Source organism: Colletes latitarsis, chromosome 14 (assembly GCF_051014445.1).
Source record: "Colletes latitarsis isolate SP2378_abdomen chromosome 14, iyColLati1, whole genome shotgun sequence".
Classification (NCBI taxonomy): domain Eukaryota; kingdom Metazoa; phylum Arthropoda; class Insecta; order Hymenoptera; family Colletidae; genus Colletes; species Colletes latitarsis.
The window spans coordinates 20,809,598-20,832,569 of NC_135147.1; the positions used below are offsets into that span (position 1 = coordinate 20,809,598).

The 22,972-nt window shown below is 37.4% G+C and overlaps 4 protein-coding genes across 6 annotated transcripts in view; 2 read left to right on the forward strand and 2 right to left on the reverse strand.

The window, feature by feature from the left end:
- Window positions 1–10,881, forward strand: part of LOC143350105 (uncharacterized) — a 67,619-nt gene extending 56,738 nt beyond the window's left edge. The window contains exons 5-6 of the mRNA XM_076781932.1: window positions 8,307–8,633; window positions 10,629–10,881. Coding sequence (XP_076638047.1) covers window positions 8,307–8,633; window positions 10,629–10,756 — 455 coding nt within the window. The 3' untranslated portion in view covers window positions 10,757–10,881. The remainder of the gene's footprint in view (window positions 1–8,306; window positions 8,634–10,628) is intronic.
- Window positions 731–2,761, reverse strand: LOC143350184 (uncharacterized). Its single transcript, XM_076782097.1, has one exon. It carries the CDS (start codon window positions 2,759–2,761, stop codon window positions 794–796), a length of 1,968 nt encoding a protein of 655 aa, XP_076638212.1. The 3' UTR covers window positions 731–793.
- Window positions 10,882–14,412: 3,531 nt separating the features above from the next.
- LOC143349986 (uncharacterized) lies at window positions 14,413–18,003 on the forward strand. The gene is made up of 3 exons (XM_076781702.1): window positions 14,413–14,789; window positions 15,441–15,480; window positions 16,693–18,003. The coding sequence occupies exons 1-3, from the start codon at window positions 14,738–14,740 to the stop codon at window positions 17,726–17,728; spliced, it is 1,128 nt and encodes a 375-aa protein (XP_076637817.1). The 5' UTR covers window positions 14,413–14,737; the 3' UTR covers window positions 17,729–18,003.
- An 83-nt stretch (window positions 18,004–18,086) lies between these two features.
- On the reverse strand, window positions 18,087–21,464 carry LOC143349987 (guanylate kinase). 3 transcript variants are annotated; one of them, XM_076781704.1, is made up of 5 exons: window positions 21,320–21,464; window positions 20,216–20,483; window positions 19,913–20,136; window positions 19,737–19,844; window positions 18,087–19,647 (listed from the first exon to the last, which is right to left on the reverse strand). In XM_076781704.1, the coding sequence occupies exons 2-5, from the start codon at window positions 20,470–20,472 to the stop codon at window positions 19,640–19,642; spliced, it is 597 nt and encodes a 198-aa protein (XP_076637819.1). In that variant the 5' UTR covers window positions 20,473–20,483; window positions 21,320–21,464; the 3' UTR covers window positions 18,087–19,639. The 3 variants fall into 3 exon arrangements, with proteins under 3 accessions (XP_076637819.1, XP_076637820.1, XP_076637818.1); XM_076781705.1 differs by lacking the exon at window positions 21,320–21,464 and adding an exon at window positions 21,037–21,283; XM_076781703.1 differs by lacking the exon at window positions 21,320–21,464 and adding an exon at window positions 20,598–20,995.
- Window positions 21,465–22,972: the final 1,508 nt, after the last annotated feature.

Sequence of the window (22,972 nt, forward strand, 5' to 3'; positions counted from 1 at the left end):
ACTTTGTCACTGGAAATTGATTTTTCTCTTGCCCAAGAACTTAATTACAAGTACAGGGTGTCCTAAAACGTGAGACACAAAACCCGAAAGAATCCAAACGTGAAATGAAATTTTTCAAGACATTTCCAACCCACCCTTTACAGCTTCGAAACTCTTGTACGAACGTAGTCGAGTCGACGATCGGGTAAATAATAAACGCGTTCGCGTATCTTATGGCGTTAAAAAGTATAGGGAATCCATTTTAACGACGCAGTAAACTTGTCTCGTAAAGGGATCGGCGAATCTACGTCGATGCACGAGATAAACAGCTGCTCCGTTCACAGACACGCGAATGACAGTTGGTTAAATAAAAAATATCGAGAAATACCAGAGCAAAAACGTAAACATAATTTCGCGCCACTCGTATTAGATCGATCAAAAGACCAAAGCGTAGAAGCTCTGCCTAGAATTCTCGTACAAATCAAAAGACGTCTTCACATTTTGGCTAGCTTTTCGGCAAAATAGGCCATTGTTCGCTGTTCCTAATATATTTTTATAAATTCTCAGCCGTAAAATAGCTAAGAAAGCCTACGAATCGTTTTCATCGACCCGATTCTTCGAGGAGCAGCCAATTCCGTATTCGTCACCCACAAGCTCCGAATTCTAAGGCACGATTGCCTCGAGGAACGAAGCTCGTAAAGCTTTCGCGGCGGCGATAAAATATTTTATTTCACGTCGAATATCCCTTATATCCGTGATCCGAGTTCTCCATCTAAGAAATACGCTTTGAATCGTGGTAGGCGAATTTCATCCCCTATCGTGTCTTGCGTTTAGCTCTTCTGGCTGTGTACACCTCGACGAGAAACATGATCGCGGAGCCGAGCAGGCCGACGAAAAGCAGTAAAAACGCGAGCGAGTAGTGCTCCAGGGTGAGCTGGATCGTTCTATCGTTCTGCCTCAGCTTCTTCATTTTGACGATCTTCAACGGATACGTCATGTTGTCGAACCAAAACGTGAGCAGTCCCGCTTCTTTCAATCTATCGAGCACGAAATTCACCCTCTCCTCGTAGGGCGAGTTTGACCTCAACACGTACGACACCCGGTAGTTCATGGGACACTCGTCGACCACGTGCAACAAAGGATTGCCCTCCTCGTCGTAATACGCGTAATCGCCCAGCACCATCGAGAAATACCGCGAAACGGCGATCATGTTCTCGAACGCCACCATACCTTTGGTCGATTTGGTGTTGTTCACCACGTGGATCCTCTGTTCCAACATCCTGTCCAGCGGTATGTCGTCCAAAAAGACGCTTTTCAAGTTCGCGTACTTGGTGAACAGCATTTTTCCAGAGTCGAGGACGTCCTCCAGCGTGTGCAGCTGAGAATAATGGAACGGTTTGTTAAAGCTGGACACTAAACAACTTTGGTAGACCCCGTTTATGATCAGCCCGAAGAACAGGGCGCCCACGAGTAGTGCTTTCTGCGCGGGAGTGTCGCCGATTTGAAGAGGGTAACAGAACAATTCGAAGAAGCGGAACAACGTCAACAGGTAACCAGGAACTTCTGGAGGCTCTAATGGAGAATCCTTCAAACTTCCTGGGCGTCTCGTCGACGATCTTCGAGTTGTCGAAGAGTGGATTGGTCGACGTTGCAACGATCGGTTGGCATAGTTCATCAGACACCAGAGCAATACGATCCCAACGTTGTATACAGCCAAGAGGGCCCACAAGTCCTTCTCGAACGGCATAAAGGGCATGTAAGCTTTGGGCACTAGGCCCGAGTCTGGCGCCAGAAAGCACACTTTGTCCTCGTAGAGGGCGGAGGTGAACCGGAAGTGGTGATGCTGGGTGTAAAACTTGACGAAGAAACCAGTGGCGACCATCTCTGCCCTGCCACTCTCGATCTCCTTCAAGGACTGATCGAACGGGTCCGAGGCCAGTCCGAAATCGATGGCCCTCCTGGCTTTCACGTGGAATTTCGACCGCATGGAACCCTCCAGGGCGTACAACACCTGAGAATCCATCTTGCTCAGCTTCAGCCTCTTTTTGTCGTCGTACGCGACGCCCATGAGCAAAGATTCGAACGCGACCACGTTCAGAGGATAACTGTTCAAGTTGTAGAAGTTCTCAAACAGCCGTGTGTTTTTGTCAAGAAACAGGACGTTTTTCGACCTTTCGCTCGGAGATTTCTTCGAGCATAATTTATGCACACCGCCAAAATCGTCGTCGTGAATCTCGAAAGGCGCGTATCTGAACAGACAGTTAAAGTCGTCTTGGATGGGAACGATCACCGCTCTGTAGACGCCATATTTCTGCCATAAGTTCTTGAAAATGTCATTCCAGGATATTTTAACTTCGCTACCGCTGAAGAAGATGAGGTACTGGTTGCAGGACCTCCACAATTTGGGCTGCCAGTGAACGAAAATGTTCAAGGTGTATAAATCGCGGACGAAGATGGTCCACGTGAGTCGTGTTTTGTCTATCGAGGTGAACTTCCAAGTCAAGTCTCTGGCTCTTATCTTGTAAACTTCCGTTTCACGTTGCCCGATGTAGTTCAGAACAACGTCGACGATGCTCGATCGAAACTCGGGAAGGATTATAGACATTCTCGGTGGACGAAACTCTGGGGACTCGTGGATAAATTCCAGAATCTGTTTTAGATTCTGGGTCTTCTGGATCGACGGGTGGTATCTGCGATAAATGGAACCGTTCTCCAATGATGAGGAGGATTTTGTTAAAAATGCGATGCAAACGAGAGCCAAATGCACGAATGAACGCGCCATCGCTGCTGATCCTCTTTTCTATCGGGTATTCAATTTCCCATCGTTTCGATATTCTTCGATCGTAGCTTGATTAGGTAACTTGAAGTTTATGTTCGATGTTTCAGCAACGAACAATAAGGCAGGCGATCAATGGCCTCCAAGGAGCTTTGTTTTTTAAGTTAAAGATGGCGAGAGGCTGAAAGCATCTGTCGTGTTTCCGAACCAGGACAAAGTTATCAAGACATCGTTGTCGTAAATATTCGTGCAGCTGTTCGACGAGAGCCTATAAACGTAAGAAGATTGAAGGATTAGAGTTAGCGGGAGCGAAACTACGATTCTGGGTACCTCTGATTTCATAGTATTAATGATTCTTAAACTTGTGCCACCAAACAATTTTATTTAATTTAATTTGCGTATCTTATTTGTATCTTACTTTGTTATCTTAATTATATCAAAATTGAGAGTCCATTGCTTCCATCGAGAAAGAATAACAGCAGTTATTTCACAATGTAAAAGACAGTTTAGCACCTGACGAGTTTGTTAGCATCGTTTAAAATTAATTGTAAAATTTTCAGCGTGTCGCTACATTTTTATCACGTACCAAAGAAAAGAAATTCTACATATGTGAATCGTCGAATACCAAAATTGAGAGTCTATTGCACCATTTAAAATTAAAATTCTCAGCGTGTCGATACAATTTTATCACGTACCAAAATTGGTAGACTGTTTCAAACTGTGCCGTGAAATTAAAAATGTTAAAAACCACTGGTCCGGGTCGACGTTGACGCAGAAAGAAGCTTTCGAACTGCGGAACTGTCGTAAATAACTCCGTCCGACGCGACGGCGAGCAATAAAAGCAAGAAGTTCGGTAAAAAAGCGATGTTTTTCCGCGAAACTGACGATGGAAAAACGGATAAGAAGAGGCCGTAGTGTAATTTGCCGCCAAATTTTTTTCCAATCGCGTGATCGATCTGCATTAGGAAACACGAAACAGTCTTTAAACCTAGTTCTCGTGCTTTGTCTTCAACTTTTACCGAAGTTTCGTGCGAAGCTTTTGTTCCAACGTTGTATTATTCCAAAATGGATGTACAAGGTATCGAGGCACAAAGTTTAGAACTTAGACTGTTGTCTTTTCGAAACTAATATTTGTATTATGTACGTTATTATGTTAAACTCACCCATCGACGAGAGGGATGCAACGACAAACTGGACTCTGTCGATCGACGACGAATCGATGCGTCGCGAAACGAAAGAAAATCGGTCCGATAATAATAACATTGGAACATAACTACTTATTAAACATCGGAGCCCGGAAGGAAACGCCCCGAAGCGTGCAAATAACAATTTGTCTTGACGAAACATGCGAGGATAAATGATGATCGCGACCATGACCGCGTCACGAAGCATGAAGGCACACGACACTATGAGGATTGCGAGGGAGGATAAGAAAGCAAGGAAGAGACGAAGAAAACTTAAATAAACATTGCGGAAGCAAGGAAAAATCAAAAGAATGTAAGTCTTCTTCACAATTTTGTATATTCGTTCCATGAAAATGTAGGATACCTAATTAAAAATTAAGAAATAGCAAATAAAATTTTGTAGAAAGTATGAAAATGAAATGTTCTGAAAGTTATGAAAACGAGAATTTCATGCAAGATCGAACAATTATAAATCTTAGAGCAACAAATACTCTGCCTTTCTTTTGGAGGACTGCGCTCGTGGAAGAAACTACGAACTTCGTGGCACCACGATTCAATCGTTTCTGTCTAGTGCCAGGTCTCTCTACTTAATTTTCTCAGTCGAAAAGCCTGTAATAGACCCTTTCCTATGCCCCTTTGTTTACCACGAGTAAATCGAGGGAACGTTTGCATCGCAATTTCGGGGCCTCTCCGCGTCAAACGTTTGACAGGTCGTTAAGTCGAGTATCGCTTCAGAAGTTTCTGAACAATTGCGCTGGAACGACCCTGTTTCTCCGGCTAAGTCCCCTAATTTCTCACGGTATCCCGTAGACCCTCGACTATGTATACAATTCATGAGCGCTCCCGGTTAATCGTCCATTTTATTTCTGTCGCCCATAACTGCTAGCATAGCCATCGTTTTGCATCTCGTGTGTCTTCTCCTTCGTCTTCTGACACCATTTTCTTTCGTACGTGACTTTTATACTGTATCTCCACTAATTATATTATTCTTGATACATTCTTTTACGATTATTATTATTATACGAATAAAAACCCTTTGATAATAGTACATAGAAATTATATTCATAAATATTTACGTTAGGTTCGAATTCTTCGTAACTAAATACTATACCTGAGTTTCGAGAAATTCTTCCTCCAGTGATATTTATACGTCGTATATTTATACGTTTGATCGCGTCACGCGTTTCCTATATTCGGTGCTTTTTATCATATTTATTAATTTCACTACGTAATTAAGTATGTTTCGTTGCATACAGGATGTGACAGTTCCCAATTAAATTAACTATTGTTTGAAATTGACGTGTCCTTGTTTTCGGGAGTTCAGTAAAATGCATTACCAATGATATTACCGGTTAATTAATGATTTTTGCAGTCATTCTGCTCGACGGTCTCGACAGTTTCGAATTTAATCAAAGGCTGCTGCGATATGTGAAAAGTTAATTGGGTCTAATGTACCTTCAAAACGAATAATGTACTTCCATCGTCGTGTCGTTAGCCTTGGAAAGCTCTTGGAGCTTTAATGGAGAACTGAAAGCAAGTCTCCGAATATTCTGTCGCGCGAAATAATTAAACATCGCTTCTTAAGACATACAGAAAAGCGTGCGATTTCGAGTCATTTTTTCTAAACTCGTATTTATTACACCTTTAAGTGCATTCACTAGTTTTTCGTCATTCTTGCCAGACACAAGAGAGTGAAGGAATGTTTAGAGTATCGCGTTCGCGTGGTTTCTGCTTTTAACGTGTCGTGTCGCAGCTCGCGCAATGCTTTTAAAAACAATAACACGATTGTTTTTGTTACAAAGTTATTTTTATGCAGAAAAATACTTCAAAATTCTCTTTCAATTAAATTGTTTCAAAACGTTCGCTAAAAGTTCTTTCCTTTGAATAAAAGTAAATTCAAACTCTCGTTAAAATATTTATTTTAAAAAATACTCTGCTATTTATTATCTTTTAAAATTGAAATATATATTTATCCTATACGAAAATTTCCTTTGCAGTTCTGTGTTACGTTTTTTCTTAGTGGAAGGGTTCGCAAAAATTTCGAGATCACCGAGAATGGCGTATCTACTAACAGTGACGAGATTCTCGGTACTTCCGGAGATCCTAAAGATTCTCAAGAGTCCCGATAATCTCGAAAATCCTAAAGATTCTCAAGAGTTCCGATAATCTCGAAAATCTCGAAATTCCAAACCCTAGAACGTCGTTAAGGTACAGGTCCGAGCAATATCGGTTCCGTGTTATCGTTCAGTGGCTCCATTAAATTTTCACCCACCCTGTATTCCGATGACGTTCAGATAAGGGTGCAAATTTCACCGCCTGCGTTGTTCCCATCGAACGGAATCCTCCGTTAAACGCCCGCCGCGATTTAGGGCTCGCGAGATATGATCTCCACGGCCGATCGATCCGAATCTCCGACGATGAAGTCCCCGACGATGATCGAGAACAGACTGTGACGGGCGTTAGGAGCCAACGAGGTTCGAAGGTAATCGGGCAGAAAATTTTGATCGAACTCGACGGGGCTGAATCGTTCGAAAGGACGTCGGGGTGCGAATAAATAAGGATCGGGGTAAACAAAGTGTGATTGCCTGTTTCCGTGGTCTTACTTTACGCTGCTGCCAACGTTACGCGAAAAAGTGCTCTAATATATTTCGATTAAACGAGATTCTTCCCGGTGCAGTGACCCAAGCTTTCCCTATAAAATTCGCGAAACTTTTCACCAGAGTTTGAAGACTCTTGTAATATCGATTTCAAAGGATCGGAAGCGATGTTGTAACTGTTCTAGTATTGGTTCTATTTCGGCTTTTAAACAAGAATAGCAGTGAAGAGTATTGGGGTATCGCTGTCTAGACAGTCATTTTTTCGGCCTTTTTTGTGATTTTTTTTTTATTGGCAGGTGGGCTATTTCGTACTGAGATTTTGTAGATATATTTACTCATCTTATAAGCATGAACAGTATTTTTTTCATCGAAAGAAATTAAAAATTGTAGGCGTTATAACTTCTTGTTTAATGGCTGTTCTGAAAAGGTGCTCCACTGGCTGATTCCAGCCCATCCGCTAATCTGAAACAGAAATGGTTATCTTCATTAGAAAAATTGTAGTTATAGCAGAAACTAGGGAGAAGGACCGAAAGTGATGTTATAACGTTCTAGTATCGGTTCTACTTTGACTTTTAAAAAAGAACAACAGTGAACAGTATTATAATCGTTTAAATTTGTTCTCCAGATGATTTTCAGAACGTTACTGCTGGGAGTTTTGCTGCTACCATCGATTCACTGTCAAGCTACAGATCCCAATGAAACGTTTCAGCGAGCTATCGAATATTGGACAGAGATTCTGTGCACCCTCCACAAAACGAAGACCTTCGTTTTCCATGGCGTTTTCGCGAACAGCTCGGAAACTCTGCGCCACTTCTTCGACGTTCTTCTTCGAACTACCACTGAATATTGCGACGCAGTTGTCTTATTAAAAGTCCACTCTCTCGCGAACCACTATCCAGATTGCTATCGTTCAATAACAGCGAACACAAGACCAATAGTAAACGCCAATAAACGACAAGCAATACGAACATTCGCGTCCACGGTGAATCTTTTTCATCGGAAATGGAGGATACGGAGGACCTGGGGGAAAAACGACGACTATTATTTGGATCTGTGGAACGTAAACATTATTTTCTTCGGGGACAACGACGCCTTTGAGAAGTTGTTAGTCAACGAAACTCCCTTCGAGTGGAATAGCAGGGAGCATTTCATCGTGCTGACGATTTGGAACGATTCGCTGGCGAAGTTGAACGATAGAAAACCGTTGATCGATGGAACGCTTAAGAAACTTTGGCTGAAGCGTCACATTCAAAATGTATTTGCAAACGAACCCCTGTCGGGCAACAAAAACCGCGATATATACTCCTACAATCCATTCGTCGTGATTAATGAAACTGGTACACAAATATTTAACAAAGTGTTGTGACGAAATCGCGTTAACTGCGACCGTAAATGCGTTTTAGCGTAATATATACGACAAATTGTCGTTCCACGTTAGACTTGAACGATCGGATTACATGAATATTACATGTACGCTTGATATTAAATTCATTAAAGATACGCTCCGTTACTATGTACGTACATTATTACCATGCACACGGGGTGCTCGAGAAATAGAACACGAGGTAAACTAATAAGGATGGTGTAAGACCTTCGATGACACCGATTTAACTATAATTTATATCGGTATACTGGTAGATTTCGACATCCTTTTTGCAAATTTCTACTCGAAAAAGAGATAATTAATGGTAGAACTTATCGTTAGATAGCCTGGTGATTTTTAGACACCCCGTGTACTTATTTAGCATTTTAATAGAGCAATCGTTTCAGCGTGGGGAAAACTGGAGACCGTAAACGCAACTTCGAAGAGACACATGCTGCACTTGCTATCGACATTGACGTACCGACGCACTCTCAACTTCAACCGGTACAAATTCAACGTGAGCATTTTCGATCAAATCCAGGAAGCTAGTAAAGTCCAAGGGAAAGTGGATCCAAATTCAATCTACTCTTATTCGGGAGGATATAATGGCACCAGCGGGATTCTGTTAGGCGTTATAGCAAAGAAATTGAATTTTACCATAAACGTCGTCGAGCCAAAGACCGAGGAAAAGTACGGTCATCTGATGGAAAACGGCACGATCAGTGGGGCTCTAGGTAATCATTTTAATTTTACTTGCAAACGGATGAATATGTCCTATGAAAGGGTCTACTTTGATGAACGCTCCTAGATAAGTCGCCATTTTATTTTAAACCCTCTTCTCCTTTCAATTTTTCTAGATCCCTCACTGAACGATCTCATTAGTTCGAATAATAATAGTTCTACTATGAAATTTTAAGATTATAAGGGTTTTTCTATTCCTATAAATTTTTATTTTAATGAACGCTCCTAGATAAGCCGCCATTTTTTGTTAAACCCGCTTCTCCTTTTAATTTGTCTAGATCTCTCAAAATTTCAAGATTACAAGAATGTTTCTATTCTATTCCTATTTTACTACACTGCGTGTCATAACTGTAAAACCACCCTAAAATTTTCAATGTTATATATATTCTTGTCAAAATTTGAAGAAAGTATGTTTCCTTAGGAACAGTTGAATTATATTTATTCTAAGTATGAAGAATCGGCTAATTGAAATTTTTGAAAATAAGGGAGGTCCTACGCGTTACTAAATTATTGTTATAACTTAATTCATTTCTATTCTCAGTGCAATATTCGTATAATTTGTTTAATAAAAAGTACCCCGTTATTCCGGTTTTGTAGTTATGAAACAAGAATAAATTTTCTGTAATTCTTCCTTTTTCCATACAATTTATCCTTCGTTGGCAGTATATCGTTTCGTAACACAATTTCAAATATGTTACACTTTACTTATCATTATTTTAACAGCAACGTATAAAGATTGACAATTTTACAAGGGTTTTATAGTCGTGATACGCAGTGTATTTTTTATCGAGTAGTGCAAATCGTTTTATTGTTTAGGCGACGTAGTGTATCGCAGAGTAGTAGCGTCCTTCGCCACGTTCTTTGTGAAGAAGTATGTAAACGATATGAGCGGCGTGGAATTTACAACAACCGTGGGTTTCGACAAGGTTTGCGTTGTAACGCCAAAAGCAGCCACGATACCAAAGGGTTTCAGGATATATTACATATTCGAATCCTCTTTATGGCTATGCATGCTCCTTTCGCACATTATAGTATGCGTGGCGTGGTACTACGTGCAAGTATTTACGCCACAAAGGTGAGATCGCGATTAAACTTCATCGTCCACTATTTAACCCGTTGTCACGGAAAACTTAAATGCTCAAAATTTCATATTTAAGTATAAAACAATGATCACACACTTGAAGTTATTATTCTTCGTTCAAGTTGGCTTCCAGACACTAGTTGATCCAACGCATTTAACACTAGAACTACCAAAGCTTGTAAAATCTACTAAACTCTAAATCTATCGTTTTAATTTCTTTGGTACAATTAAATACACTATAATTGTCGACAGTTCTAGTGTTAATCGATACGTAAGATTTTCTAACGTACTTAGATGAGTTGTTACAGGTGTTACCTGCGGCACAGTAGATTCTTACTGTTCTCCGACCTTCTCCCACTCCTCAATATTCGACGTGCTGTGTTGACAAGGGTACCTCACAATAACAGCTTCCACCGATGCCGCCCGAAACTGACTGCGGGACCCAGACCCAGGTAACCCAGCTCGAGGAATATTGAGGAGTGGGGCAAGGTACGAATCCCTACCTAAATCTCTACTCCTAATTCATCAACCATCTCTTTAACGCCTTCGGTTTCCTCTCCTTTTCTTTCTTCATTGAAAAGACCTATATTCTTTGGTCATTAAAACTTGTAAAAGAACGTCCACTTTTGAGTCCAGATTTGTCAACCCTTTGCACTCCCTTGAATACAATATTGTGATACCATTTTAAAGAATATTAAAATTATCCTTTGCCCCAGAGAAATATAATTATCTAATTATTTTATTCCAAGTTTCGTTAGTTAGGTATACATAAACTTTAAATCGAGTTGTGGTAGATGTGTATGTAGCAGCGACATTGGAGTGCAAAGGATTAAGAATCCTCTAGCTAATTATCCAGAACTTCTAGCTTTCAAAATAACAGACAAATTGTTGTCTTTTTCATCCTCAGGACTAAAAAAGCTAACATCAAATCCACAGCCTTCTACATGTTCCTCGCCAGCGCAGGTTGCCCGATTCCTCTGCCAAACTCGAGCGCCGAGAGGCGACTCTTGGCAGGTGTTTTCTTCAGCAGCGTGACTTTAATAGGGATATTCAACGGTGCGCTCTACGACTGCTTTGCAAAAGACATGTTCTATAAGGATATCGACAACCTGGACGAGCTGGAAGTTTCTGGGCTGCCCATAGGATTTCTCTCTTACAGCACTAGAGACGTGTTCGGATCGGAGGATGATCCCGACTTGAGTCCGGTTTTGAAGAAGCTGCGCGATAGGATGATATACGCGCCAAACAACATCCAAGAAACTGCTTTCCATCGCAATATCAGTGGACTCCTTAGGGATCAGTATTGCCCTTTAATAAAAGAGTCCCTGATAGACAAAACTGGAGCACACATGCTTCACTCTGTGAAGGAATGCCCAGGTGAGCGATGAATTTTATAAATACTGTAGAACTCCACTTACTTCCACCCCCGTTAGGGGTAAATAGTACATACGATAAGAGTTCACTGATTCTTTCCACTACCTATTGATTTTTCGTTCAAATAACCGTACTTCACATTCAGATCAGTCAATTCAATCATATAGGAATTCAGTTAACGAGTGAAATTCCGTTTTAATAAATGAAATTCTAGAACACGATATTCTGGATAATTAAATAACTTTGATGATAGTAATTATCTCCATTATTTTCACTGATACAAAAATAAATTGCCATTTGAAAATTTTAAAATCATCTCTACTTTTTTTTATCCTTGGATGTTTGCAGGATTTTAACAATCCCTTAAAGAAATACAGAAAAATTATTCCGGCAATCGTTAAGCAGTCAAACGATTTTGTCTCGATTACCGTATATGATGTCAGGTATTAAATTCATTGCACGCGTCATTTTCAGACATCGATGAATCGTTTGGAACGTTATATCATATTTGATCCTACTATTCCATGCGACTTAACCCGAATCCATACTATCCATCAGGCAACCGTCCGTCAAATGTTCTTCAAAGGGAGCGTCAGACGGAACGGTGACGGATAGTGTGTAATACCACTGTAGGTAAAACCCATTGAAAAATGTTTCGACGGACGGCACTCTGACGAATACGCGAGTTTAACCCCGTTAACAACAATAGGAATGTCACTAAGACGCATTAATAATATAGTAGAGCTTCCAGCATTCAAATGACTTCGAGTAAGACTTTTAGATAACGCTGTTCTACAAGGTACTTTAAATTTAATAAAATACATCATAAAGACGATGAATTTAAGACATTTTTTGGTATTTCGATATTATACTTTTATGCCTTACAGTCTTCTTAATAATCAGTTCTTCTTAATAATTTTATTTCAAGACTCTTTCAATAATTTAAAGTGGTTGCTGGAGGCTTTTTCCATCCAACCTTCCGCCTTTTAATGTTAACCCCCTTAGGGGTTTAAGAAACCCCTTTTCTTTTAAAAAATCGTAGTGTTTTCTTGCACGATTTTTACATATGAATTAGCAATAGGTATTTCTAAAATTCCAGCTATTTTTTAAAATAGATTGATGACTTCTGTTGATGTTGCAGCCCAGTTCTCCTTGGCGTGTCTCCTGCCAAGCAACTCGATTTTCCGTGAAAGAATCAACACGATAATTGGCAAATTAAGTCAAGCTGGATTGCCGACACAGTGGAGGATCCATTCGATCCGTGAGATCGCGGTAAAGATGAAAGTTAATATAGACGGTCATCACTGGCACTCGAAACACGGATTCGTACCATTCCAATTGAACGACGTGCAAGTTTGCTTTTTCGTGCTTGGAACGGGATTACTGTCGTCCATTATCGTCTTCTTCAACGAGAAAGGCTGGCTGAGGTTTGGAAAATCGAGAAGAAAAACTGATTTCACGGTCGAATAATTGCGGTCGTTCTGTTTCCATTCCATTTAGTTCCTCGTTCATGTGGTAACAATAATAAACGATACGCTCGTATGGTATCTCTTGCGGTTTAACTTTTAAGCAATACACAACGAGATATAATAAATATTCAATATAAAAACATATTAAAATATCTACCATATATTGCGTACAAAATATTCATCCAATATACGACTGATTAAATTATTTTACATAGAGAGTGGCGAACTCAAAGTAGTATCATTGAATATTTTGCATCATTGCATAACGAGGTATAACAAATATTCAATATAAAAATATATTAAAATATCTCATGTTTTGCATACAAAATATTCATCCAATATCCGACTGATTAAATTATTTTGCATAGAGAGTGGCGAACTTGAAGTAGTATCATTGAATATTTTGCATCACTTGAAATATTGAAGTAGAGTGAAAACGGAGACTTTAAAATCAACAATAGTTCTTCCATTGGAGGTTTTAATTATTCACAATAAACTGTGTTTATTTCGATTTAAATCACCGCAGTATGCAGAAATTTAATCAAACGTATTCAGTTTGATTCGATGACCACAGCGGAACACAGACGAGAGTATATCCTTGAACATGAAACTCCTATTCTTTGTAAAATCAGCGAAAAATTGAATTTATTGTTATTATTAAATTTAATTACGCAAAGGTGTTCGGCCAACCCTGGGAAAAATTGTAATGGGAGATTCTAGAGGCCAAAATAGGACAAAAATCAAGAATACCACTTTGTTAGTGGAGGCTTTGTTAAAAAGTTACTAACGTTTAAAGTTCAGCCTGTACTGAATTTTTTTCTCAAAACTGAGTAGGATTTCGTGGGTATGTGTATTAACCAAAAATGATTGTAATTGACCCCCGCAACCGAAAATAATTTTTCCAGAATGATTTGAAACTTTTCATTTTCGCCGAAAAAATTAGGCAGCTACCCCCTGTCGATTTTTCTTAAAAATTAGTTTTTCATTTTTAATAATTTTATGTGACGCCCTACAGAAAAGTTGTCTAATACTTTTTTGTATGTACCCATGAGCTCTACTTCAGAAAAAAGTTTCATTGAAATATATTCACTATTGTAGGAGTTATGGCTGTTTGAAAATTGGACCATTTTTATGGGGTTTTTCTCATTTTGCGGTGTCAAGGACCAACTTTTCGAATATTTTTGCGATTTGTACATATTCTCCACCAAAATACGCGTAGTTTGCTTTTTTAAACATTAAAATCGTCCAATCCGTTCAGAAGTTATGGTGTTTTAAAGATTTGCATGAAATTTACGGGAAGCATTTCTGGTCTGAAATTATATTTTCGGTAAGGAATTTTTTTCTCGGAAGTGGGTAGGATTTCGGGGGTATGTCTATTGATTAAAAAGGATTATAATTGGCCCTAGCAACCAAAAGTAATTTTTTTAGAACGATTTGAAATTTTTTAATTTTGTCGAAAAATTTCATACCTTCTCGAATTTTTTTCTCGAAAATGGTTAGGATTTCGGGGGTATGTCTATTGACCAAAAATGATTGTAATTGATCCCCGCAATCGAAAATAATTTTTCCAGAATGATTTGAAATTTCTTAATTTAATTTTTTAATAACTTTTTAACGAAACCTCAGTCAAGACATTGATATTCTTGATTTTTGTTTTATTTTGGCCTCTAGAATCTCCCATTAAAATTTTCCCCAGGGGTGGCCGAACACCCTGTATAAAATGTATGTGTTATTAGGGAAGACGATAAAACAATTGATTCAGCAAACGACCGATTTGTCGTTGCTTGAATATAAAAGCTTATACGCGCCACAGTGAATCAGTTATTCAGAATACAGAATACAGAAAATACAGAAAGAGACGTTCCATTCAGCTATTTACTTTTCGATAAATTGACCAAATCGATCGAAGAACCGTATCTTGGATAAAATTGCTTTTCGAACGAGACGTTCGAACAGTTATGAAAGCGATCGTCATTAATTATTGTCAATGATATTTTTCGCGTATTATCGAGACATATTCGCGGTGTGCATCGGTGAGTTTTCCAGCGCCGGTTTCTACGTGAGAATTAGTCAGCGAAGCCCGTAGGAAATGGTGGTTTATTTTAGGGACATCTGAAAATACGCGTGCTCGTCCCTCGAAGAAGCTCAGTTGTCGTTGCTGCAAGATAGGATCATGGCTCTTAAAGATTGTCTGCTACCTACAATAGCGATAACAATTTCGATAGGTACGTACCTAATTCACATCTAACTTTACGTCTCTCATCCCCGTGTTCGACTTGTCAGCGAAAAAAAAACACGAAGGCGAACCTGATCGCTCGTGTTTCGTTTTAAATTTTTAAATTTAATAATTAATATTAATTCACGATCGTTGATATTTTCCAATTTTCCAATACGAACGACACCATGTAAATATCGATCGTGTTCGGTGCATTATAGATTTGTCGAACCCAATACCAAATATTTGTGACTTTAAATAATTATTTGGCGCAGATTATAGAGTTTGTATTAAAAGTGTTCTTCGTTTTATGAAACCGAAGGAAATATTCTGATAATATTCTATTAAAGAAAAAAGAAATTTGCCTCGATATCTCTGAAACATTTTTAGTAACGAGATGTTCGATAAATTTTTGTCATTTGTAATTTTGTGTAGCATTTCTCGCGTCGGGCAATGGAATTTTTCATGCATAACCGAATCGCGGAGAAATAAATTCCAAATGAAACCGCCCGAATATTTCAATCTAATTGCAGTTAATTACACTTGAATCGAACGTGTCAAGTGCATTCCACTTGAGATCGTTTCTCCACCCAAATCTCCGAAAGCTTGAAATCAGCAGCTATAAAAATAGCACTTAATTAATCGTTTTTTTTTCTGCTAGGAATATCATCAGTTCTCGCGTGGAATACTGATATTCACCGGTGAGTAATTAAATTTCTACTTTTGTGTTTTAAACATCACACAAACAGAGAGGGAAAACAAAGGTTCAGTAGAACGTTGATTGCTCGAAATAAATAGAGGAACAAACAAACATTTCCAATAAACGAATTTTCCTATAATCGATCCACGGAAGCAAGAACAGAAAATTTGTAGTAGAAAAACTATAGAAATTAATTTACAACATATTTTCCCTTTTCAATGAAATTAAAGAAATTAAAGAAATATTAATTTTATTTATTTGATTAATACAGACTAGTTATAGTTTATGAGGTTTTTAATTGTTACTTGTATAAGAACTCGAGATCACTCATCTTAATCTGATTATGAATTCTGAAGAAGTATTCTATATATAGTTCCGTCTCGGGGGAAAAGTAATTCCTCGCGGAGAATTGTTTTAATAACGAGAAAAATAATACCGTGAAAGTGGATATTCGCACGGAGAACGTGACAAAATTTCATACTCGGCATTCAGTTTTTGCCACGTTGGGAATAAAGAGTCGGGAGTTATGGTGACAAAGAATGATGAATAGTTAAGGTTAGATTCATAAGCAGCATTTCAACCACACATCAGCTCTTAATTTATTTTCGTAAAATGCCTTTATTACACACTACAGTTTACGTTAAAGATACGTAGAAGTATACATATTAGATACATACTAAATTTCGAAAGTAACTGTGTAAATAACTAACGACCTAATCCAAATTCCATAAATTAAGACTGAACTTCATATTCTTCCTCCTCCAGCTACAATAGTTAAGGTTAGATTAATAAGCAGCATTTCAACCACGCATCAGCTCTTAATTTATTTTCGTAAAATGCCTTTATTACACACTACAGTTTACGTTAAAGATACGTAGAAGTATACATATTAGATACATACTAAATTTCGAAAGTAACTGTGTAAATAACTAACGACCTAATCCAAATTCCATAAATTAAGACCTAACTTCATATTCTTCCTCCTCCAGCTACAATAGTTAAGGTTAGATTAATAAGCAGCATTTCAACCACGCATCAGCTCTTAATTTATTTTCGTTAAATGCCTTTATTACACACTACAGTTTACGTTAAAGATACGTAGAAGTATACATATTAGATACATACTAAATTTCGAAAGTAACTGTGTAAATAACTAACGACCTAATCCAAATCCCATAAATTGAGACCTAACCTAATATTCTTCCTCCCCTAGCTACGAAAGCTACGACCTCGACAGGGGACCAGTGTTCTACGAAGCCTATTATCCGGACAGCAACGACGAACTCCGTGGCAATTATCAAGAGAAACGTTTCTTCGACCGAGGGGCAGTCTTGGAAAAGACCTACCAAATACCTTCCCAACGCCTCGCTTACTCGAATAACATCGTTCAACTGGACAATCGACAAAATTTGGCGGGAAATGTTCCACAGACCGCACGAGACGATCGTTTCCCGCCACGGACAAACGAGCAACCTTTGGACATAAAGGAAATCTCTAGTCTGGCCAGAAGAGCGATTTCCCGGGACCTAGAGAACTGGAACACCCTCGAGAGTTATTTGGATCGTGCCAGGTATCAGGATCCCATATATCGTCGACGAATAGTCGTCCCTGACCCAGGCTACGGAATCGAAGAATCAGCTCGCAGAATTGGACCAGACGCCTTCAAAGATGGACGTGATTTCAGGCGGGAATTATACGAGGAAGTTCGAAAGGAACCTTCAGATTTGTCAGGACGAATTCGATCGTCCGATGATCAAAGGATTCTAAATGTGATGAGAAGGTTGACTGCACGAGACACAGCTGGCAGAGATTCTTTAGGAACTCTCGAATCGATTCGATACCAGAACCAATCGCCTTCCAAACAGGAAATTGTACAAGTTTTAGGCGCCAAAGAGGCTAATGCACCTTTGCTGAAGGATGTAGAAAATCCTAAATCGATCGTTGATCCTTATCCATCGGAGAATATATTCGCGCCTCGACCTCAGGTCATTAATTATATTTTCTCGAAGAAACCGATTGTGTCGTTAGAGAATAAAGATCGCGTCGTGTCCGAGGCGAAGGAAACTACGAAGGAGTCTATACCTAGAAATTATGGGGACAATATTATTCGAGAGGAAATGAAGAAAACGCAAGATGACAAAGACGTGAAGGTAGCATCCATCGAAATCAGCGAGGTGCCTAAACACAAGACTCGTCATCATCACGGGGATTGGCCGAAACGCGACTACTCTCGACGTCATCAATCGTGAATAATTCAAAGTTGGTATTAAAACAGAATAAAGTTTATCGTTTGTAGATCGGGATCTTCACTGAGATCTTTCTGGTCTCGCGAATTTATTATTGAAAATTTACAAAACATTTGTCGTATCTGATTTGTCTTTGGATATAGTAGCTTTTATGTTGCACATGCTAGTCGTTTATTACTTTAAAGGCGTTGAATTCATCTACATTTTACGAAACACTACACATATATTAAATCTAGAATTTATAAACGTTATCGGATATTCGGAAATAATTTAGTTGATTAAACGTTGCTTATTTTTGTTTAAGTTTTAACAGAGTAATGAAAAATCTTACTCATGTTAAGAACAATTTATAAGAATGATGTACCATTTAAAATATTTATTCAATATAGTATGTTACAACAATAGTACAATTTTCTATAACAACATGTACATATGTCACTACATTTTGTCTATTTAAATATTACATTATCACTATACAAATTAACCATACATGTATTAACAAGTAATAACCATGTATAGGAAAATATTTACTTTTCACGATCGTGGAAGCAACAACATGCTCAAGTTCGATGAACGAAACAATGAAAGTAATGATATAAAAACGCGAGATGACGCGATGATTATTCTTTCAAAATATGCAAATACATTCATTTGAAGTTTTGAACACGATATTTCTAAATGGAATGAATAAAATATGAGACCTTTTATATGGGAATGTCAGCGCGATACTTTCTCCTTTCACTTCGATGAGGCAAAAATGATTTTGTGAATTGATTCTGAAATGGTGTAACTAATGGTATGTCTGTTAATATAAAGACAAGTACGAGGACAAAATCACAAGTACTTTATAAGTAACCTACGCTATTGGAACACAACTTCGTTTGGTGAATAATCTCAGTTAGCTACATCTAGAATATTATATTTAATTCTCCATTTTTTTTATTTTTGGATATCTATTCCGTTCTAAGTTCTGTTTCCACGCAAATTGATGGTTCTCCGCATAGATTCAGTAAGATATCTTTTTTTCTACAACCATTTCACGCTCTTGTTTACCATTACCAAAAATTAAACAAATCAAAACTTGTTGTATTATCGTACAACATGCAAATACTTATTTAATGCGAATTAAATATAAGTGGCAGTAAAATTACTAAGAAACGATCAAACTTTTAAGGGAACAATATTTCGTATGATTTCAGAACACTCTTAGTCATGCGAATAATAACTAACAGTTTTAGTTTTGTCATATATATCTACATCTGTTTAACACCATATGTTGTGTTAAATTTTTCAATTATTCTGCGACAAAGTGAAACTTTTGTCAAAGCTAGATACAACTTACACCTTTACTAGGGATATGCAGGTAACCGAACCTCGGGTCGGGTAGGAAACTTAATCATGCACTCAAACCTTATTTAAATTAATATAAAGAAATCATAATTGTTCAACTTTCAGATTCGGACACTCGAATGTTATATATTTTCAGGTTCCCGGCCCGAACCTGAGAAAAATACCCGACCCGAAACCAAAACGTCGGGTAACCGCACACTACTAACTATTACCCACATTCTATCACTTGTAAATGTAAAAATAAATTCTCTTTCTCTAAAGGCATTAAACAAACATATTACGTGAAAAACTTTTAATCGAGCGAAGTAATACTAAGTTATTCTTATTATACGCATAAAAAATTTAAAGCATCTTTCTCTATATTTACTTTCCAATATTAAACTCAACTTACTGCAGTATAAAAAATTATTTATCTAAGTTTATTCTCGATTCTAGTATTTCGATCGTTAGACATGAGCTTGCCATGCACTTTTCATTATCTAATAATTATCTATTATTATAAATCACATGATAAATGATTATACTACAGTTTCCAGTTAGTACACATCCTTAGGAAGCATTTGTTTAGCATTCTGTAAAGTATTAAAAATATAAATAATAATAATAATAATAAATGATGTACAAAGCATATAAAGACGATTATACAAATTACATGACATACCTGTTTTACATTGTCCTAAGTTTGAGAGTATAAACTCTCGTAGCTTGTTATAAGCCTTAGGCAAGTCATCATTTTCAATTACCATATCAAAATTACCAAGCTGTTCACCTAAAATATTAGTATAGATTAATATTTATAAATAACTATTAATAGTCTCTTTTTTAGGAAACTCATACCATATTCCATTTCGGTTCTAGCAACAGATAATCTACGCTGTAAAGAATCTTCCGTTTCAGTTTGTCTGTCTCTTAATCTTTTCTCTAATTCGTTCAAGGATGGTGGCTTAATAAATACATACAAAGGATTAAGGGAACTTTGTTTAATTTGTTTCACACCTTGCATATCGATATCTAATATGCACATTTTGCCTGCTTTTTGTACATCTTCCACCGCACGTTTACTGAAAACAAAGTACTCTTATAATTGAAATAAACATTATAATAATTATTAGAAAATTATAATTTAAAATCAATAGTTACCTAGTGCCATATAAATTTCCACTATAGGTAGCAGTTTCGATGAATTCACCCTGCTCTATCTCTTTCTGCATCTTCTCTTTAGTCGTAAAATAATAATGTTCTCCATCTATCTCGCCTGGCCTAGGCTGTCTACTTGTATGTGAAATGGAATATCCAAATTTATCTGGGAATTCCTCAAATAATTGTTTTATTAATGTACTTTTCCCGCTTCCAGATGGGCCGCACAGTATTAATGGACGGGGATCTTTGTGAAACATATTACGAGCACCTAAAAATAACCATTATATTACCATAGATTTATATATTTATTATTAAACTTAATATTACATAGAATCTATATAAGACAAGAATTCGATTTAGTCAAACCAAATCATTTTCATACCTATTGTAATGTTTCTAATCAACGAAAATGAAATCATATTTAAAAAAATTGTCTCTTATCATCTAAAAGTTATTACTTTAAATTTAAAAACAGTGCATAATATTCGCACGTTGTTATATTTTGATTAGACACTTTAAAAACGGAGGAATATTATAAACGCAGACGTTTATCAACATTTTTGCGAACGATCGCGCAGTTACTTCCACTCGATGGAAATGAAATTGTGAAGAACTGAAAACAACTGATCAAAAATGCCGGAAATATTATCAATATAGAAAAATGAAATGCAAAATAGGCGCGTAATATTAAACGAAACTTTAACGAATGTAATCAATGTGACGATCGGTGACGTTTACGACACGTCGAGATGACTACAAGCCATGGAACGAAATAAGATTACAAAGTCTTGGAAATATTGATTTCCTGGAACGAAACGTACCGCAAATTATACAAGTTCTCTTATGGAAACGTGAACCATACGTAGCGATTAAAATATCACGATATTCATTGGTTGTCTTGCCTCAAAATAATTGAACATTTCATTTATTACAGCTGATATTTTACACGTTATTTTATTCTCATTGAAATACATCGAATTCAAATGGGAAAAGAGAATTAGTTCGTGAAAATAATTCAACTTCATTGGCCGCACTCTCCTGTCTCTATCATATTCGATTCATTAGACGAATAAATAATTTTTAAAATATCAAAAAGCGTCTCACCTTTACAAGAAATTAATATTAGAAAATTAATAAGAACTACTGCTACATGTGGTTAGTATTTTCATGAGGAAAAGTGGGAGGAACCACGTTCGGAACAAACTGAAATGAATACCCTACTAGAGATGAAGAACTATCGATAGTACTATCGGCGACAATCATTTTTGCAAACTATCGGAAAGTATCGATAATGTCGACTATCGATAGTTCTCCAACTCACTATGTTTTGTAGGACAATGTGATCAGGTTGGGTACTAAATGCACCTAACTTTTACAGTTATGCCAGATTACGTATACGTGAGCTTGTAGATTCTAGAGTTTCTTCGACCATCTCGAGGGATATCACTATAAAATATACATTACATATATGTTTTATAATAATGTTGATTAAAATGTAATTCATAAATTTAATTTATTTATAAAACGCGGTATCAAGATTTCGAGGTATGATTTTATTTAATAGAGTTAGAAATGTATAAAACATTCCTTACGTTCATATTAGTAAAAAATAAAAATTATAGTACATATATTCCATGCTTTTAATTTATATTCCCTATCTTTCCCATTATATTCCTTAGTTTTTTAAATTCTAAAGATTTATAATCCCTTAAAACTACTTTAAATATTATTCAAATATAATTAAATTCTTTAACCATTGCTCTGTACATTGTTTAATGTAATTAATAAATTATAAACGATTACTGGAAGCGATTCTTACTTCAATATTGCGCTAAAAAGTGGCAAAGTATAGTTAGAGGAGGTATCCGGAGTATACCTATACGGTCCCCTCACCCCCCAAGGATTGGTGACGTCGTATAGTATCGCCATCTAAGAACGGGTTTCGAACTAAGAACTGAGGACAGATCCCCTCTCGCCCCCCACGATTTGGTGCAATCGTATGGTATCGCCATCTAAGAACAGGTTTCGAACTAAACACGGAGTACAGCTACCCCCACTCCTCCTACTCCTGATACACACTACTTACCTTGATTATTCATTAATAACTCATTTCCTGGGATTAAAATATGAACTTTTAGAATCGAAGAATATAGTATAGATCCTTGGCAAGATTCAAGGATAGTTTTTAGAACCATTCTGCCAGTAATTAAGACGTTATTAATGAATATCGGAAGTCGTAACATTTACGGCTGTACTATTGTCTGCTTAAATCGATGAATTATCAACTTTTTAACAATAACACGCATATTTTGGCTATCTGAGAACCAAGTAGACATCCCTGGGAACATTCAAGAACCAATTTTGCAACGCTCCTTCCTCTAATTAATTAGTTATTAGCGATAGATCCTTAAGGTGTCGCGTTGAAAGTTTAAAAACAATGTGCAGACTTCCGATATTGCTTAATAACTATTTAATAACGCATGGGATGGCTAAAACAGGTATCCTTGAATCTTGTCAATGGTCTATACTATATTCTTAAACTCTAAAAGTTCATATATTAATCCCAGGAAAGGCGTAATTACTAAATTAAGGAGCAGTGATTTAAAAGCGGTGGTTTGTATTGTGGCGCGGAATAGTTCGTTACCTTCAACGCTAGATGGCGCTTATTTACCGACCTCAAACCCCCTGGTGCTAAAACGCCCAAGTTTGTCGTGGAATAGTTCATATTGTCTACGCTAGATGGATTTCTCGACAAAC

Coding starts and splice junctions, on each gene's coding strand:
- LOC143349986 (XM_076781702.1), top strand. CDS start 14,738: ATGGCTCTTAAAGATTGTCTGCTACCTACAATAGCGATAACAATTTCG. Junction 14,790..15,440: donor AGCGATAACAATTTCGATAG/GTACGTACCTAA, acceptor TTTTTCTGCTAG/GAATATCATCAGTTCTCGCG. Junction 15,481..16,692: donor TGGAATACTGATATTCACCG/GTGAGTAATTAA, acceptor TTCCTCCCCTAG/CTACGAAAGCTACGACCTCG.
- LOC143349987 (XM_076781703.1), bottom strand. CDS start 20,634: ATGATTTCATTTTCGTTGATTAGAAACATTACAATAG. Junction 20,484..20,597: donor GATTAGAAACATTACAATAG/GTATGAAAATGA, acceptor GGTTATTTTTAG/GTGCTCGTAATATGTTTCAC. Junction 20,137..20,215: donor GGAAATTTATATGGCACTAG/GTAACTATTGAT, acceptor CTTTGTTTTCAG/TAAACGTGCGGTGGAAGATG.
- LOC143350184 (XM_076782097.1), bottom strand. CDS start 2,761: ATGGCGCGTTCATTCGTGCATTTGGCTCTCGTTTGCATCGCATTTTTA.